This window comes from Acanthaster planci, linkage group LG08 (assembly GCF_054643075.1).
Source record: "Acanthaster planci isolate LZ-2023a linkage group LG08, COTS_SCS, whole genome shotgun sequence".
Lineage (NCBI taxonomy): Eukaryota > Metazoa > Echinodermata > Asteroidea > Valvatida > Acanthasteridae > Acanthaster > Acanthaster planci.
The window spans coordinates 760,323-779,667 of record NC_141784.1 but is presented as its reverse complement, the minus strand read 5'-3'; the positions used below and the strand labels follow the sequence as shown (position 1 = coordinate 779,667).

Genomic DNA, 19,345 nt, shown 5'->3' with positions numbered 1-19,345 from the left:
TTCGGCTCCGTCTCAGGCTTCAACTGTTTTTTTACTAGCTGACTTTGAAGCTGTAAGCGCAGTAACCAGTCTAATAGTGCCACAGAACATCAAACAAGATGAAAGAAAGCCACAAATTTCAGTAATCCAACGTAATTTTAACGCGTCAGGCCCACAATCGGGGATTGGTTTTGGGAACGAAGCCTACGACGGAGACGAAGTTGAGTATTAGAAAACGGTCTAAGACATATATTTAAAAAAAACCTCCTCCGTTTTAAAGTCTTATCACTACAATATCCTTACGACCACCGACCTTCGTACAATTTGCTAGGTTCCTGACTCGGTATTATGACAAATACATGCTGTCGTTGTCCTTGTGCGAAAGTTATACCATAAACAAACGTTGTGTGATGTTTAGATTAATTACCATGCACAGTAGATAGCAGTTATTATAGTAGAAGGGACGCTAATTTATGGCATTGCCCAATTGATTTGCTCTGTGCTCATGCGGTTTTACTATAGGCACCTGCCTTTGCATGTACACCAGAATGCATGTTTAGACCATTGAAAACCTATTTTAAGATTTTCAAAGAACAAAACATAGCGGTAACATCCCCTTGGAAAACACACCAAAGGGTACAGACACGGTGGGGAAATTTTATTATATTTTCAATGTATAAACTGGGGTGGTAACTTCTTGTTAAATTCAAAGATCCTAAAACGCAGTCTGCTTTTAGCCTCGTCGGTTCTTCTCTTTGGGGAGAATTTCATGTACATTTCTCTGCCCGTTTGAAATCGATCATACATTCAGGCAACTTCGAATCTACTTTGAATAGAAGATCAAGACGATTTTGGAATTCCTTTCCAGGAATTTGGCTGGTATTTTACTGCTTTGATGCTTTAATTTGAATCGTTTTCCGGCTACTTTCTGGACATTACTTAAGATCGTTTTGGCTTTAAGGGGAGGTTCGAGGATGGTTTAGGGTTGGGCAAGGTTTAGGGAAATGGAAGGGGATGAAGCTAGGATAACATTCACACTACTGTAATCCACTGGAATGTTTTATGAAAATATTTCAAAAGTATTGATAAAATTCCTGATTGGGATTACTCACGAAAACTCGGTTACATTTGTCAAGTCGTCCACCCATACAAAATCCGGGGATGTGCTGCGGGTATGCAGGCCTATCCAATGGGAACCTTGAACTCCGGCCAGCGTTTCATTTAAGAAGCTCTATAAAAGGGGTCAAGAGATCCAGAATCGTTTTTTTTTTCAGCATAAAAGCCGAAATAAACAAAAAGAGCGAAGACAATAAGTAAATAATAACAACTTTTTAGGCAGGATTCGTTTGTTAAACTCCCATCAGCCTTTGGTTGGTCCTAGATATGTGGAGCCAAAAACAAAATTATTTTCAGCCATTGTAGTTCTTCATTTTTTTTAAAACAAAAACTGCACGTTGTCGTTGATAGCTTTCAAATATTACCGCTGTTTCTTGGTTGGGTATGACAACAAGATCACCTCCCTTGGTGTGGCAATTTTGACGAGCAGTCAGCCAATCAGCCCTCTTGGCTACTACTTGATAACATAGGTTGTTGTGTTGCACCCAGCCAACTCCGCAACCATCGACAGAAACTGTTGGTTCAAAAGTAGGGGACGTCAAAATATATTTATGACCATCACAATTACGAAGAATCAGCATTATGAATCGTATGACTGAAACAAACAGAAGCGATCATTCTGAGAAAAGAAGATTTCAAAGTATTATTTTATGTGACTGATTTTACAGGAGCCGCATTTGTGAATCACACGGCGCAGATGACAGCAGCGTCTGTTGTAAGTCAACAACGTACGACAATGCGTTTGGCCTCGATGAAACCTCTCTTGTGACATTATCTTATTTGTACAGTTGTAAACGTGGTCTTCATTTGAAGAAACAGTGAAATTCTTAGTGGTTTAAAAAGTCCCCAACTCCGTACAGTTATTTCGATAGCATTTGATAGCTTAAATCTGACAAACTTCCACAGCTAACTTAACCCACGGTAGAGGGTTAATATAAATCCTTTTGGACTTATGAGGTAATGAAGACAGTGTGTGTGCCCTACAATCCATTGCACATCTATGTGTGTGTATGACTTGATGTGCATGCACCGTATGTGAATGAAAAAAAAATAGTTGCATACCCATCCTAAGAGTTACACAATTAACGACTTAGGCTAGGAGCAAAGCTTTTCTGTACAACCAGATATACATAATTAGCCAACGCCGGACAATGAATCAAATTCTTCTCAACGGATCTCATCTCAAAGTATGAGTGAAAATGTTTTGTTCTCTTGTGGAGTGGACAACAGTGAAAAGAGGGACGAGGTTTAAGTTGGAGATTCCCGTCTTTCCTATCAAACAATCCCCCGTCACTTCTGGCGCACGTCATGATCCATTCATGGCATTTAAATGGTGAATTAAGACAAAAATTACAGATTTCATACCGACTGGGAACAACCTTATGAAACTTATGAAACAAACAATTTAGTATCCATTGTCGTCTTATCCGCCCCGAGCTGAAGTGCACCCCCAATCAGCGAAGAGAAAGACAGGTGGTTACAAGCGGGTTCTTGCACGCGTTCTGCGTGCACGCAAAGACCATCTGGTTTGTGACTTCGTCACAAAGGCGGACACGCCACGATTTGCAGGCTCCCATTGGACGATCACTGAAGTTGCGCGGTTCCATGGTTCCATGTAATGCATGTAGCTCTATGTGCAGAGCATATGCAGTGAGCGTGGTTTATACTGAAGTGACGTCACACTTACGAACCGGATACATGCAGGAATGTTGCGCGTGCTTAGCGTGCTCCGTGTCAAACGCGCATATACTTGCGCGCCTCATGGCGCGCCTATCCAGTGGGTACCAAAAAAAACCACACCCTCTTCTGTTTGGCTCGGAGAGGATACTGAAAGATGTAAGTTTTCAGGTACATGACTTTCGAGGTATTTGCCTGCTTTACCGTGATGTTGTGTCTACTGTGTTTCCCCCTAGCCGAGCACTGGCGTTAATAAGTAATATACTTTTGTAATACAGCAAACGTCTAAGCTGAAAGAACTTTGTGGACTCGTTTCTCATAAATAAACATAGAAATCGGACGATAGAACCCTCACAAGTGATTGGTCGTGCTTTTTTCCTCAAACGTAATCTTTGTTCTCATATCGGACAGAATTTAGATGTGAAAAAACCTCTTTTGCATTTACGTAAGATCGTGTTCAGAGCTGATCTCCCGCCAGATACAAAGTAACTTTACATCTTGGAACAAAGTCGAGTTTTGTGTCAACACAATTCGAAGAACAAGAGACCCGATACACGTGCATGATCATAATCACACAGTGACACGTTAGATATTGATTTTGTCTTTCCATCTGAGCCAGGTACGGATCATTAGAGCTAGATCTTACTAACTTTTTACTAAAGGAATCTAAAGGAATATGAAGAAGAAAAGTTCCCCCTCCCCTTATTGTTTGCCCCCCCCAAAAAAAAAACTTTTAACGTTATGTTGGTTTGAGCTTGAGTGGCTAGCCAAAGCAACTAATGTCAACTGAAAAGGGTTTTTTACAAATATCCCGAGTTCCTTAAATAGGACAAAAAACTCCAACTTGCATTTCTTTGATTATTTCTGCGAGTACAGTCTGTGCATGAAATGGTTGCTCCAGTTCCTTTGCAGTGGACGCAGTCTGTGGTATGGCCGACGAGGTCAGAAATGACCTGACCAAACTAATAATGATTTGCACGGCCAGACCCTTATCAAGTTGACGCACACTTCATATCGATACTGATAGTGTCCAAGTTTTCTGAATCCGGGTGTTTTTTAATAGCAGCAAGTCTGTTGAATTACATAATATAGGTTATTTTCGAAACGCAACATCAAGTTTTTACATCAAGTGTTCAGTCTTAAAAAATAACATTCTAAGTTTCCATTTGGTACCAAAAGCAACAGTCGATTACAATTATTTAGGGGTGCTTCTTTTGTCACTTTACATGATGATGTCACTATACATCCTGTGTGGTGAGTCTCATCTGTTATGGACTGACTGATGTAAAACTATACGTTCAAAGACAGAGAACATTCGAAGGAAGTTTTAGTCGTCAGTTTGCGAAGAAGAGGCATTTTAGCTGGTGCACTTCGATAAAAGCTGACTGGACCGTGCAGCGTTCTTATATCTGTGCAGCTCGGGTCCAGCCCGCAGAAGCCTTTAGGTACACTCCAAAACTCCCGGGTCAGATTGACCCAGAATTAGGTTCAATTCGGCGTAACCCTTTTGTTGGTCAAAAAGGACCCCCTTCTGGATCTTGTTTGACCCTTTCTGGTTCATAATTTGACCCAGAAAATGGTCACGCTGAATGGGACCCAATTCGGGGTCAATATGACACAGAAGTTTTTAGAGTGTATTTTCTGTGCAAAGCTTTTGAGAAGACCCGATCACAAAATGCCAAAAGTACAGTCTACGGGTAGGGCAATCCAAGTAATAGTTTCAAGAATATTCTTTGAAATCTCACAGTTTGTTAACGCAACTTACCTGCTGCCAATAAAGACCAAAAAAGCAAGACAAACTGGTAGTTCATCTTGCTTCTTTCCACACGGGATTTCTTCAATAGTGAGGCTGCATAATGTGCCCTCACTCCCTGAAGTACCTTCCGTCCTAATAAAAGGAGCTTTGAACCTTCAAGTTAAATTTTAATAACCAATAAAAGACGACGAATGAACCTCTTCGGCGTCTCACAGGACCCAGAGATAAGAATGTTTGAATGGCACTCTTGGATTTACCCAAGCACAAAGGATCTGCAGAAGACAAATTGGTACCGGCAAAACGTTTCTTTTGTATCGCATTCTAGCTTGTCTGAGCTTACAGAGGCTGCTGGTAGTAAAGTTCATCACCTTCATGTATATACATATCGTAACGATCCTTTACCTACACAGAGACTTCACCTGCATCTTTTATTGGATAGTTTTAACAATAACATGGACTTATCTGCAGCTGTAAATAACGCTCACCATTGTGGAATCAAATGGCTACAGGCGCTGAATGCACCGTGGCAGGCCGCTCCTAAGGCTTTTGGCTGATTAGACACGCCCTTAGTGATTATTCATTGGAGGATCAAATTAATTTTCGGCAGACACATGCCTATAGAGACTCTAGTCCCAAGCGAACAGAAGCATATTTAACGGAGGGAAAGGAGGAGAATTTGCGTTAAAAGTTCAGGAACGGTACTGGCACCTTCCTTCCCTTTGCAAGAAAAAGAAATGGACAATTGTTTCCAAAAAAGTTCCAAGCCGCCACCATTCGCCTCAAAGCAAAGATACTTAAGACCTTCGTCGTTGTCAGTGCCAGAACCAGAAACAAGTTCAAGGAGGGTTTTATTTATGGTTTATCAATTTAATTGTTTGATTGGGCCCTAAAAATATAATTTCTTTTATTAACTTTTTTTGGGTTTTCTGAGGAGTGAGGCTAATTCGGGGGTCTTTGAATGCTTAGAGAAGGACGATAAGTAAAATTACATTTTCCTAAATATATCTTTAAAACACCTGCCTTAGGGTATTTTTCCTTAGTAATGAACGGCTGTTAAAGAAAGATGCAGTCCCAGCAATATATGTGCTTTTGATTTGTAAAACTTGTGCCACAAATGCGCCACATAAGCCCAAGACTTGGTACATTTTGGGGGTCTTTGAATGCTAAGGGAATGACCATAAGTGAAGTTACATTTTCCAGATTATATATTTTTCAAAACCCATACACAAAGGATCGTTGTATACATCAATGACCTTACTTTGTTCCTTTTCTGTAGCAAATTAAGAACAGCTAAATCATGGGTAGAAGTAGTCTTGACCACTGGTCATCTGACATTGCGGACCTGTGAATGAAATTGATCAAAGGAAGAGGACTTCTCGTTCAGTATGTAATGCATCCACGAATTTGAAAACATGGACCAATCAATCCAAAAACAGAATCCAGAATCCAGTATCTGAAATACATCCGTATTTCCGTTGTAGTCGTCATCACAGTTTTCAGCTCCTACACCCCTTCAGCTCAGTGCTGATAAGGAGCCAGTCTACCTCGTCAATATGTCCCTGTTATTTTTTTTAGAGAGCTGGTTTGAGAGCTTTGTTCTTTGTCTGCTTTATTTGTTGCCAACGCATAAAGTGGTTTGCTTCACCCTAAAATATGCACGTCCTGTATACTAGCCTTAGTTTCAATATTCTTTGCAAACTAGAAATTAGCGAAACTTCTACATTACTAGCGCTGTCTCAGTCTTGAATAATTACCGATGTCAGACCAGCACATGGTGGGTCATACGATACTTGTACTTGGTAAACCTTAAGAGGTTCTTTTCCATTATTTCACACATCTTTGCGTCCCGTGCTCGTTTATTGTTGTCTCCTTTTTCTTTGTACACACAGTAAACAAAGAACAGAAAAATTAGCAAGTAGCCTACTCCCTGTCACTATTTACATGTTCACGAATGATATTAAAAAAAATTCCATATATTTCCAGTAGAGCTGTTTGCTTAACTCTTCCAGAGCAAACGAGAGCAATTCATTTTAAAAACCTACCATTAAGAAACTCTCGGCAGATAGATCTTCCGACCCTTCTGTCATCTCTGATGTGCAAATACGCGATAGCGTAAATAAACACATTAATTTCTGTTTTGGGTCATTATAGACCCCAAAACCTGGCAATTATTGGGGACAGGAGTCCGGTGGATTTTGAGCTCCTTGCTATCAACTATTTACAATAATCAAGGTTTTTCAATAGGAACGAGGTTTGATTCACCAGTCATATCGCCTTGGTCTACGTTCGGGACGAGCTTTACACGCCCCCCGGAGAAGCGTGTTGGTGTCTAGATCACACTTTTCCTCTTTGTGGCTTATGGAGGGCTGGAAACGATGAGACTGTGTATCCTTCTATGCACCTCCCTGCTGGCAGTTGGTAAGACGTGCACAACATCTCTATTAATTGTAAACTTGTAATAAAATACTCATGTGGAAAATGTTTGGGTAACCAAACCTTAACGATCACGCCACGGTGAAAGGGTACAAGACAGTCAACACACGATTGAATGCAAGACGCCGTAGGTTGAAACCGCGAGTTTTAGCCCACCTGCGTTCATGGTGCTGCAACAAATACGCATGTGCACGTCATTTTGAAGCTAATGCCAAATCCTAATACATGTACAGCACAGTCTCAATGGTTAAGTAACATGGTCCTTGCCGTGCACGTTTTGTACCAGCCGAAGCACAGAGCATTTTTAAACGGGGATGTCGGCAAAAAATAGACGGTTTTGATTTCATTCGAACTCTTAAACCTTCGAAAATAATTCGATGTGTAAACTGCATTTTTGAGATGATTGCAGCAGTTTAAAACTCATATGCGTTCACATTACGTTCATACGTGATAAAATGTTTTCATATAACTGCGTCTCGTCGAGGATTGATGGACGCTTACCTGAAAGGTTGCAGATAACTGTATCGACCAAAAAAGCTTCAAGTCGTGTTCCCTCCTCCCCCATCACCCGTTTTTTTAAATTCTCTCGAAAACAATCAAAGTGTAAGCGTTATTCATGTTTTCTTTAGTAATAAACAGTCGTTAAAAAAAGATGCAGTCCAAAATACATACGTGCTTTAGTTTTGTAGAATCTGTGCCACAAATGCGCCACACAAGCCCACTGGGCGTAACTTGACGTTCTTGTCGTAAAAGTAGTTTCCAGTTCCGGACAAAATTATCGGAGAATAAATTTCGAGGTGTTATGAAGGCACACCTTGCCACTTTCTAAGAGGACAAAAGCAAAAGGTGTAACTATAAGATAGGGAAAGATTAGGTACATTTCGGATGAGATTTTCATTGATTCAGAAACTGCAGATGGAGGTTTTCGTCAATATATCATGTATCAGTGTTTTTTCATTAACTGCACACAATAAATTTTCAAGGTTAGGTTTGGTGTAAGGTTTTGGTCCAATCCCTAAATTTGCCAACGTTTGCATGAAGAGACAAAAATCTTGCCAGAGAGGGACACCTAAGTTTTGAGAAAATCGCATTTAAAGTTTGTATCTTTTCCAATCACCGTTTCCCCGGTACATAGTATTCCTTTTACTTAACCAATGTTACTTAATGGAAGGAAGATCTGAAATGACAGATGACTACAAAATAGTATTTATAGAAATCAATAAAAATGTGTTTATGTTGTAAAGAAGCACTTTTGTTTCTTCATGAAAACACTATACTTCGTGTGACAAATTGTCTCTGTGAAAACGGCACAAAGTAAATGCTTTTGCCATAGAGCGTGCCAGGTGCTAATTTTTATATTTGTATACAATTACGGAGTAAACTTTGTCCCTATCATGTTATTGCTAACGCTCTAACTATGGAAAACATCTTCCTGAAAACGATAAATGCAGTGTAGTTCATCTTTGCCCATCTTTGCTGATTTCAGGAGATTTGGTTACAAAAAAGATTACACAAAATTGTATTCATCACATTCCCAGGTTAATTTTGAAAAAAAAAGAAATTTGAAACAAATCATGAATGGGGCCACTTTTTTTCTTTGTGAAAATGGGAAGGAATTTCAACAAATTTGAGGACAAGTAAATTTGTCAATCAGGATTATTCATTTTAGTATTTTTTGTCTCATTTTAATTAAAAGGTAAAACCAAAACAAACTCAAGATCGAAAGAAAAATAGGCTTGTTCATCTGTCGTGCTGATTGAACGAACAGACAACTATGCCTATGTACAGAAACCTACAAAAAAGCTAGTCTGCTCAGATAACAGCCCGTCAAATTCCATACAATTATATCGTATTTATCGATGATATCTGCTTGGACGTTGAACTGTAGTTGTTCATGCCAATACTAGTAATTAGTTAGGAATCAAGCCAAGCTTACCTGACAAAGGTAAATACCACTTGACATGCAGATAAGACGTTTGTACCTGGTTCCATGCAATACCGAAGTCATTAAAACAGGGCAACGCCATGCTTGGAATATACATTCAATTTCAGGATTACTCAGATCAGATCCTCCAAAGAAATTACGTTTTCGGTACTCATGCACGAAAAGAAAAAAACTGTATTTTGCAAGCAAATTTTCTCACCTGATGCATAAAGAACCCTTTTAGGTTGTGACGTAACCGACAGAACAATTAAAGTGCATTGTGCGTATGTACATGGACGAGCGCAGTATATGTGGACATAATAAGAAAAGCTGCCCTTTAAAACAGATGAAATTGCATAAATGAGTACTTTTCACCAATCAACCTTGAATAAAGTTTACAGCTTTGGGGATCAGATTTCATCAAATATTTAGCATTAAACGACTTCATTTTGAATCAGAAATGTGAAGCTTACATTCGACCATGGAAGTAATGGTTTCAAGGCCCAAAGCAATTTGTAGCAGAAATGGTGAGGTATTTTACCATAGATCAAGATAACTTGGCGACCTATGTAATTTTGCCAGAAGCATCGCATCTCGTACTGCAACATTGTTGCCTGGTAATTTGGTTTATAAAAATAGCTATTTTGGATAAAAGGAATATCCCCATTCTTGAAAAGTTATTCATATATCATAAATGTACAAGTGTTACAGATTGTACCAATCTCATTTATTTCCCACGTGCACGGAGACCTTTGAGAGCACTCTAGCATCAAAAAAATGAACAGTACTTTTTTACAAAGAAGACCAAGTTGCTAAAAATTTGGGGAAAACTTTTAGCTTTCTAGTTAAGAACTGCAGTATCTGGTTCTGTCTGTCCCTGCCATATGATCCGTCCTTACAAACTTTGTACATTGTCGACTAAACAGGACCAATTTCTCTTTCACCGTGGGACAAAATCTCAGACTTTCTGCCGTGGACCTAAAAATGCATGAAGTTTTACTTCCAAATGTACGTGTGCAGGTTTCTGGGAGGATGAAATGATGTGTATAATCCTAAATTCCACCAAAATTCCCATTGCTGAGGCCTTTTCACCGTGTGGTGATGAATTTCTACAGACGAATTTCAAACTCATGGCAAATATACTGCACTTTGATCTTGGATAATATTCTAAAACGGGTTTTGTACAATGCCCTGAAGTTTACATTTACTTGCGGGAGATATCGCTTCAGCTTGTTCATTTATCTTTCAGCAGACTTTATTTCATTTCTTCACCTTTGACCGTCCGACGTGTGTTAGTTGGTGCAAGGTTTACGCCCACCAATAATGTGTTCAAGCGTTGTGTAAAGCAAACATTGAATGTTTCACATCCCCGCAAAGAGAATCATCTAATGCGGTTGTACACGGAACGTTCTATTCCATCCAGAGAGGACCATTTCATTTATCACCTCAAGAATCTTATCATTCATTCTTAAAATTCACTCTCTGTCTGTTTTATTTTGTTGTTTTTAGTTTGAATTAAGAATTTTTCCCTTTGGTTTGTTTGACGTTTTCTTCTATTTGCGTAGAATTTCTTACAAGTAGTCGGTGTTGGATACTCAGGTCAGAAATATGTGTATTTTAAGGCTGTCTTAGAAAAGTACTTGAACTAAACAGGAGCATTCGTGGATTTTAAGAACTATACTTTGAGAAAAGCGATATATTAGTAGCTGTAACTTAAAACATGCTCGAAACTATACTGCAGTTCTTGAAAACTAACCGTTAAACTATTCTTAATAGTTAGGGCAGTGTATTTGTGGAGGGACGTTGGGATAAAAAGGGAAGAGGTTGCACATGGGAAAATGTTTGTTGATAATACTCGTTTGGTAACATTTCAAGTTTGGTAAAATGCAGAGTCAAGTGCAGGGGATGCCGTATATGTTGAACTCCCCTCCTGCCTGACTTCATTCGAATGGGTATGCCCTAAAGGTGCTGAACACTGTGAATCCAGACCACTGGCCTAAGGTATCTCAAGACAGTCAAGATAATGAAAGTGTTTCAATATTTGAGTGAAATGATTTGTTACACTGCGTTATTTCCTCCCCTTCCCCCATCAAAACAGATTCACACCACCCGAGTCAGTCGTCAACACTACGGATAATCCGAATTCGATTTGTTCTGTCAGCTGAGGGCTAAACATGGTTTCCACGAGGTCTGTGTCTGTTAGGACATTTCAATGCAATGCAATTGATTATTTCGTTTTCCTCTTTGCTTATATTGTGCAGCCACCGCTCAAAATCCTCCTGTGCCGCAGTGTGGAGGGAGCTGGCAACAGCTGAACGACAAATGCTTCTTAGTGGTTTCCTCGTTTAGCACATGGGGCACGGCCCAAAAGAGATGCCAAAAGAAAGGGGGAAATCTCGCCATCATTCCTGACGCAGCAACTACGGTAAGGGGCATGCATAGTGTCATTGGGAATCAACGGGAAAATGGCTTGTGACGTGGGCTCAACAGTAAAATAATGGCTGGAAAACAAACTCATCTTCACACATCTTACCAAATGGGAAACTTTTGAAAAGGTCGTTGGTCAAAAACAATTCATGAGTTAGTTCTTTTTCAGTATTTACCGTAGAAATTAAAGTTTGTAGATTATGTATTAGACTATGAACTTTAATAATCATTACAGCCATTCCGTGGTTATCCTGTAGAAACGTGGAACAAGAAGATGATTTGGAGAGCGAATGAATCTGGTTAATCAATCACTGGAACTGTCTCCAATGCTTAAAATATGTGTGGAATTTCCAGTTTTGCTAACAACAACTGAAAAAAGCAAAGAAGTTAGCCAAAGACATTATTAGTCATGGTTATTTGAAGCTGGAATCACCAATTGACTTTTAATTTGCCAAATCACCTAAAACTGACCTTCTAAGTTTATCTTCATCACGCATATTTTATAAATTCGACTGCTAACGTTTCCTGAATCATTAATTTAATTTGCGTATTATGTTGAACCAGTTTGAAGTAGTTTTTGTCATCGTCCATATGCATGCTTTTGAATACAAATCCTATGCTTTAGCTCTTCACTATATGTTAAAACCTCTTTACGCTATTTTTGTGAGCACGTTTTTTTTCTACCATTCGGATTAAATTATGTTTCTGTTTTATCTTGTTTGGAAAAAAATCAGGGAGGGAGGAAAATATTTAAACAAATGGTGTTGCAACTGAGAATTCAGTTTTCAATGACTAATTTGTATCCAATTTCCCTGAAGACTTTCTTGAAAAATGTTCTCACTGGAGTCGGTGGTCAGTTCTGGATCGGACTGCACGACGTGATCGCGGAGAACACGTTCAAATGGATAGACGGGACGCCTATTACGAGTTCCAGTTACACGTAAGCTTATATCACTCAAAAAACTCCCGGGTCAGATTGACCCGGAATCGGGTCCCATTTGGCGTGATCCTTTTCTGGGTCAAAAAATTATCCCATTTTGGGTCGTATTTGACCCTTTCTGGACAATAATTTGACCAGGAAAAGGGGTTTTAAGATGTACGGCTAATGTGCATTAATGAGCCAGTTCGATATTTCAACCGGCAGATCATTAAAATGAAGCGTACTGACGGCAGGTCATTTGAGAACACCAATACCCGCATGTTTACCCACATGCGCCGAACATGTTAGCTCTAGCCCGACATCGAGCGCTTGATTTTCGACGACCTGCCCTTGTTGAAACTCCAAGCTGGCTGACTCACTAATCATTACGTATATGGGCAAAGCCTTCAAAATTACTGCCAAATACCTCACTCGGTGAGACTTCTCTGGTTTCTGGCTTGAAGGGTCATTGTCATTTAATACAATATGGTACTGAATAGGCATACCTGTATTCCAGGGGAGTATATTGACGATTCACATTCCCAGACCTGAATTGATCTCTTTCATTGGAATTTAACCTCATTACTGATGACGTCAACCATTGTTCCCAACGCCTCCATAGGAAAGTGCACATATAAACAAAGTGTGACGTCATCATTATGTAAAACTATTGATTTAGTAGTGTACATCAAAACCAAATGTCAGATATAACTCATAGCTCTAGTTGTTTCTTTCAGAAATTGGAATCCTGGCGAGCCAAACAACTCTGGTAATGAAGACTGTGTCACGATGTATGCCAGTTCGGCGAAATGGAACGATGATAGCTGCTCAAAAACTAAGTATTACATCTGCAGTAGAAGTTCCAGTAAGTGAGGCATCAAATACCATTCATGGGGCATTATCAAATCCCGCATACCGCTTCTGCACTTTTTTCACTTTATCTTTGGGAAAACCCACTAAAATCATTATCAATTACTTTCTGGTCTAAAAGGATTTCACATTGTACAGGAGGTCAAAAGAAATCAACAGCAGTCCTTTTACGATCATGTCCAATTAAACCATTATTACTTCAGGGTACTACTCGCACTATATCCACTACTTGTACGTGTAGAAAAATGGAGTTAATGGAAACAGCAGTCACTTCACACGGATACTCCCTTAATAGCACTCGTCAAAAGAAGAAACAATTACATGTTGCATCAATTAACGTCGTTGAACGAGAATGGTGGATGGTGCCCAAACGTATCGCGCAGTTTGTTTTATATCTCACACAGAATGTGACCCTCTTGATTTCTTTCGAACTTGTGCGCTTCGAACGAACGAAACAAAAATTCGTCTTACACCAGAAAGTACTAGCTTTAATGATTTGAGGCGGTTTTCCGAAGATAAAACTGAAAAAAGTGCTGAAGAGGACATGAGTTGAATTTTTTGGCCGTGTACATTTTCAATGGGCCTCTCAAGGTTGTTGCGTCCACTGGCCATTTATGCGCATGCACACATAAATTAGAGTTTATTAGTGAACTGGTTTACAGTGTCTAACTGTGTTTGCAGCCCCGAGAGATGTTGAACATGCTCATTCGTGCAGAATACTATCGGAACATAAGAGTGCGTACTAACCTAGAATATACTTATATTGGGCACAACCTTGGCGCTGTGTTTAGTGCAGTGTCGTTCACTAAATACCGACTGAACACTGTTTCATTCACAGTAATGAAATTCGGTTTATTCTGGCATTTGGCGTTATATCCTGATGTCTCAGATGTCTCCTTTACGACTCCTCTTATCTTTCCCGGTAGATGTAAGTCCAGTATGCGACGAGGCAGACGGCTGGACGAACTACAACGGCAAATGCTACCAGTTTTTTAACAGGGGTGTAACGTGGCAGGGCGCCGAAAACACGTGTAAATACTTCAAAGGTGGTCACATAACTTCTGTGAAGTCTGCAGCCGACCAAAAGTATCTGGACAATTTGCAAGCCGCGCACACAAGTGACTATTGGATCGGTTTGCAAGATAAGGTAGATACGTTTTCTTTGGTGGAATTTCTAATAGACTAAAGAAGGTATTGAAATGAAGAGGGAGAGAGCGCAAACCAAATGTCACGTCATATGTAAGAGAAATCATATCGAGTACCGAAGTGTGACGTCAGTTGCCATGGTGTTGGTTCTACACACTGAGCATTTGGCTGAAATATTCATTGTAAAACCTGAGCAATTGATTATTTTATTTGTTTAACCATTACCTTGAAAAACGACGCAAGATGACGTATAATCAAAAAAGTCATGATAGGGAAACTGACTAGGTGTTTCATATAGGTCTCTTTTAAACGTGAAAATAAACAAAGAAATTGGCTGTAGCGGGATGTGAACCTACAACCAGCGTTCTATCAACATAGTTACCTAGCCCTATGCCGGGGGTTTTTCACATTTGCTAATATCTTAATTTAGGTGGCGATAGTCAATAACCATAACTATAACGAGGAACATATATGAAAGGTAGGGTACACCATTGGTTTTTTTTATAATTTCACAAGATTGGCTGATTACAGTGTATACGATTCACTGAAACTTACATTCGACTGACTTGTTTCATTTTTGAGTCAACTGCTTTGTGAAAAATTGTGAAAAACAGAGCGGCATTTTCAATCATTAAATCAAAGATCTTGTTAAGTTTCTTAAGTAAAATCGATGAAGTAGACCTACCTGGCGTTGGTAGTAAGCGAACAACACCCGCGGGATCAAGGTGGGGAGAACAGGCATGACAGGTTCTCTTTCCCTTAAAAGGGAGCAGTTTTCAACGGCCAGGAGAAATCAATGAATTTACCTTGGAGTAATGCGCCTCCTTGACAATTTAAAACTTGACATTGCGTGTTCGTGAAAAACTTCACGCAGTAATGCAGTCGACTCGTGTCCGTGACACTGAAACGAGCATATGATATTGCACGTGCGCGCGCGATCACGTCAGTTTACACGTCAATGAAAGTCTAAAAAACGTTTTTAGTTGACTAATAATCATAAGCAAAGAGAAAAAATGTCTTGAAACACGGCAGTGAGGAAATTGTACTTTTTGCTTACCAAAATCCTTCGCCTAGGCAGCTCAGAAAATGCCACGTATTTAGATCATGCCATTATGCTCTAGGAGTGATTTGGAATTCCCAAGTTTTCGCGCTAAGAAAATCCTTTCAAATTTAACTTCACAGTAATCAGATTTATTTTCTACACTCAGTTTCTTATAATTTCGGTTCACAATGCGTTTGCTGAATTTCTGCTGGTACATCTTTAGCTGATTTTAGTATTATGCCTACCCGTTCATTAATGGATACTCCCATAACATTTGCAAACACTACGTTCAAGAAAATTGGCGCCTGGTAACGAATGTGATGTGCGAAATGAAATTAACTCTTATACGATGGTCGGTCGACCATCGTGAAAAAAGAGGGGGGTCTGTTTTCTCGAAAACTGCAGCATTCTTTGCGGAAATATTTTACAGACTGACTGAGGCTGTTGTGTGCTTTCTTTCAAATAAGATATTTCGGGATTATATGGTAGTCGACTGTTTATTGTTGAAATTGGGGCATACCAAAACGACGGCTATCGGACAACATACCCTGTGCGTGAATGGTGTCGGTTGTGTTTCAATTTAGGCTCATAGGTTGAGATTTCGGTTTGGGTTTGAACTGAAGGGAAACATCATGTTTGTGTAATCAACATTCTTGATGTTTTAAGCTACGTAGTTGCCCCTTACTGTCTGGCTACTGTGTGGTTGCATTTATATAAGTTACTATGTGCAAACTGTACATAATGTACTTTGGGAAACAGGCAAAATATGTGAAATGATACTAAAAAGAGCACCAAAAAGATATTCAATTAGTGTCATAAGAAATATACGAAATCACAGAGAATTACTTCAATAGCAGGCTGCCGCGAATTGGTAACAATAATGTGGCTTAGGCAAACAATGTATTCTGATTTTACCCATGGTGTAATCCACATTTAAATCGGTTTTGGTTTGGATATAATGTTAAATGTAGAGATACACGTATAACGTATCGGATACTGTTTTTGTCCAATTCTTTTGACGAACAGGAAAACGGAAAAGATGGCGAATATCAGTGGTCGGACAAGACGACCTTTGATCCAAATATGTTCAGTAAATGGGGTGCTAACCAGCCAACAAACCAGTAAGGGCATTTTGATCAAATGTTTTAATCGTCTTGTAAAACCTCCACCTCGTAGTGTTCTTTGGTTTCCAACTAAAAGAAAACCAACAAACAAAAACAAAAGTTTAATTGGGGAAATCCTTCTGCAAGAAATATGTTCACGAATTTCACGTAAAGAAATTGAAACTTAAGGGACACGAGAGGGGCATATTTTGGGGGGAAGGGATTTTATCATGGCACATGTAACAAAACAAAGCTCTTGTATCACCAGATTCTGAGCTAAGGCATAATGCTTGAGGCATGGGGACTGACGTTCAATTTCGGGGGTCGTTTCCAATGCTCCGCCCTCGGTTGTGCCATTGATGGGTGAAAGTAATTTCAACAGCTCTAGAAACAATCATTAATCAAAATCATGATTTTCCTGTGCCCTCGAGTTCGCCGTTTCTTAGTGTGGCCCCTTCCATCATAAGTAGTATAAATTACATCGTTAGTGTTCCTGGAGCTTACCTGTGCAACTGTAAATAAGTACTAATGTTCAATGTACTGTACGTATAGCTTACATTGAAACATTAACCTGGTCCTAGCTTGGAGTAATACCAAAAGAAACGGTATCCAGTTGTTGTGTTTGGGGTTGTTCGACAAGACAAAGTGCAGATTCCAAAGAGAAAGAGACCTGGTTCTTCAGATTTCCCAAGTGCAGAAAGCAGCGAATCGAATGGGTACATTACAATGTACATTGAACATTAGTACGTGTTTACAAACTTTTGATCCAAGAACGCTAAAAATGTAATTTATACGACTTACGATGAAGAGGGCCATATTAAGAAACGGTGATCTTGAGCGCAAAGGAAAAATCACGATTACGAAGTCCTTTTACAGAGCACCAAAAACTCCTGCTTAGATTAGAATTTAATGGTATTTTCTGAAGAACAAAATGGACAAAGCCTGAAAACATGAGAGAAAATGATCATCAAAATCGCCCCCGTACCTTTTCAATGGCTCGCTCACACTTCTTGCCGCTAAGGCCGTTTGTGTGCATGCGTGCATAAGTATGAATTTATTAGTGAAAAGGTCTAAGGGCCTTTTGCAACGGGATGAGATGTATACGTCTTAGTGGGTCCAAAACGTGCCCTAAGAGTTATTTGGGTGATAGCCGGCACGCACCCATGTTTGCATGTAAAATCCAGCATGAATATTATCTGGAGTGGCCTCTTTTGTCCCGCAGGTGGTATGGTAAGGAGGGTGACTGTGGAGTTGTCAATTCCACAGGAGTCTGGACCATAGATCAGTGCTCAGGCACACGTCCGTTTGTTTGCTCAATTGCAGAAGGTGAGGAAACCATTCTAAAAATGGCATTCTGTGCATGACATGCACATCAAAATGTGCGACGAGACAACTGCAACGACCTGCATCCTGAGTCCGCACAGGAAAAAGAATGTGCAGGAAAAAAATCACAAAAACATCTTCGCTGATGTATCATGTCTCTTTTTCCTTACACGATAAAGCTTTGGTGTCTGTCGAGCTGTACTTAATCAATTTGTATTTTGTCTTTGTTTCCAGGTACCTGCCCAGTCGGTTGGCATCTCAGCGGGGGAATGTGTTACCAAAGCAACGCAGATCCAAACAACCTCCTGACATGGACAGATGCGAAGGCTTTCTGCAGCGCACAAGGAGCTTATCTGACTCCCATTAAATCGTCAGTTTGTGTTTGTTTGTAGCGTATTGATCAGTCTTATCACCAACTCGCGATTAACTCACGACGGCGCATGCATTTACTTTACCTTACTTTATTTACAGTGTGTCTCTATCTGCATTAAGATTATTCCGTAATTATTTTTTACTTTTCTTGTTGTTTTTTTTTTTACAAAAAAGAATCTTAGTTATCCCTGACAAATGATATCTAAGGTGTTCCCATATTAGCCTTGAAGAGCAAACTACTTTTGAGGTTAGAAATCTTACAGTATCATTGTGATGTCCAATGCATTAAGTCTTTATGTTTTTAGCAAGAACTGGATGTAAAAATTGTGATTAAATGTCACTAAAATTACTATTTTTAAAACAAAATAATTTTTCAAGAAATGGAGTTAAAGTACGCTAAATACTATTCCCTCGTTGTATAAGTTTAAATTATGTTTTTCTTTTTTGCACTAGGGATGTGGAAAACAATTTTCTGAAAACCTTTCTGAAGGATATGAACAGCAATGGCATTCAGTATATGTTCTTCGGATTATCAGGTTTGCTTGTCTGTCTTCGAGAATCTAAAGTGAAGTACTTAAATTGAAGTACCTCTTTGACACCAAAAATGTCAACCTCCAACACCAGTATACGAATAGTATGATAGAAAGCCGTTCAGATGTTTTGTCTTTCAGGGATCAATAAAAACTATGCATAGAATAAAATCATGTTTTGTGCATCTCCTCACGATATGTAATCCATTTCTAAAGACGAGCCAGTTCCTTCCACAATGTGCAATCTGAATTTACTCTCATAAAATAAAGCCAAAGAAAAATCCCAACTAAAGACAAAAAAGACCTTAACCAACAAACCCAAATACGTCGAAAATAATCTGGGCGTCCAAATTTATGACTCTCGTCGTAAAATCGCTTGCTCTGCAGATCTTGGATCAGATGGGACGTACAAATGGGCTGTCGACGGTACAAACCTGGGCAACGGTTATCAGCATTGGGAAAAAGCACAACCTCCATTTATGAACGGCCAAAAGGATTGCGCCTATATCCCAACAGGTATAGTTACTAACATACAAACTAAGAACTTTTTGATGAGTGGCGATTGGGATGAATGTTTATCTCCCCCCCCCGCTCTAATTTCTCTCTCGACTCAAATTCGCTGACGAGTCTGAATTAGAAACCGTTTCTTAAAGTGAAAGCCAATGTATCATGTCTTCACCTTTATTGTGACACTTGAATTAATTGTAAACGTATGATAAACCAAAATG

General features: G+C 39.4%; 2 protein-coding genes across 4 annotated transcripts in view; one reads left to right on the top strand and one right to left on the bottom strand.

Annotated features, from left to right (window-relative positions):
• The window catches only part of LOC110978107 (macrophage mannose receptor 1-like), a 40,410-nt gene extending 35,757 nt beyond the window's left edge, over positions 1-4,653 (bottom strand). For both annotated transcript variants that reach the window (XM_087139722.1, XM_022232820.2), the window contains exons 1-3: positions 4,538-4,653; positions 1,461-1,609; positions 1,092-1,210 (exon numbers count right to left, since the gene is read on the bottom strand). In XM_087139722.1, coding sequence (XP_086995848.1) covers positions 1,092-1,210; positions 1,461-1,609; positions 4,538-4,583 — 314 coding nt within the window. In that variant the 5' untranslated portion in view covers positions 4,584-4,653. The remainder of the gene's footprint in view (positions 1-1,091; positions 1,211-1,460; positions 1,610-4,537) is intronic.
• A 2,132-nt stretch (positions 4,654-6,785) lies between these two features.
• LOC110978128 (lymphocyte antigen 75-like) overlaps positions 6,786-19,345 on the top strand; it is a 47,657-nt gene continuing 35,097 nt past the window's right edge. For both annotated transcript variants that reach the window (XM_022232869.2, XM_087139659.1), the window contains exons 1-10: positions 6,786-6,946; positions 11,147-11,310; positions 12,131-12,252; positions 12,969-13,096; positions 14,028-14,248; positions 16,316-16,410; positions 17,615-17,718; positions 17,950-18,085; positions 18,541-18,623; positions 19,005-19,133. In XM_022232869.2, coding sequence (XP_022088561.2) covers positions 6,904-6,946; positions 11,147-11,310; positions 12,131-12,252; positions 12,969-13,096; positions 14,028-14,248; positions 16,316-16,410; positions 17,615-17,718; positions 17,950-18,085; positions 18,541-18,623; positions 19,005-19,133 — 1,225 coding nt within the window. In that variant the 5' untranslated portion in view covers positions 6,786-6,903. The remainder of the gene's footprint in view (positions 6,947-11,146; positions 11,311-12,130; positions 12,253-12,968; positions 13,097-14,027; positions 14,249-16,315; positions 16,411-17,614; positions 17,719-17,949; positions 18,086-18,540; positions 18,624-19,004; positions 19,134-19,345) is intronic.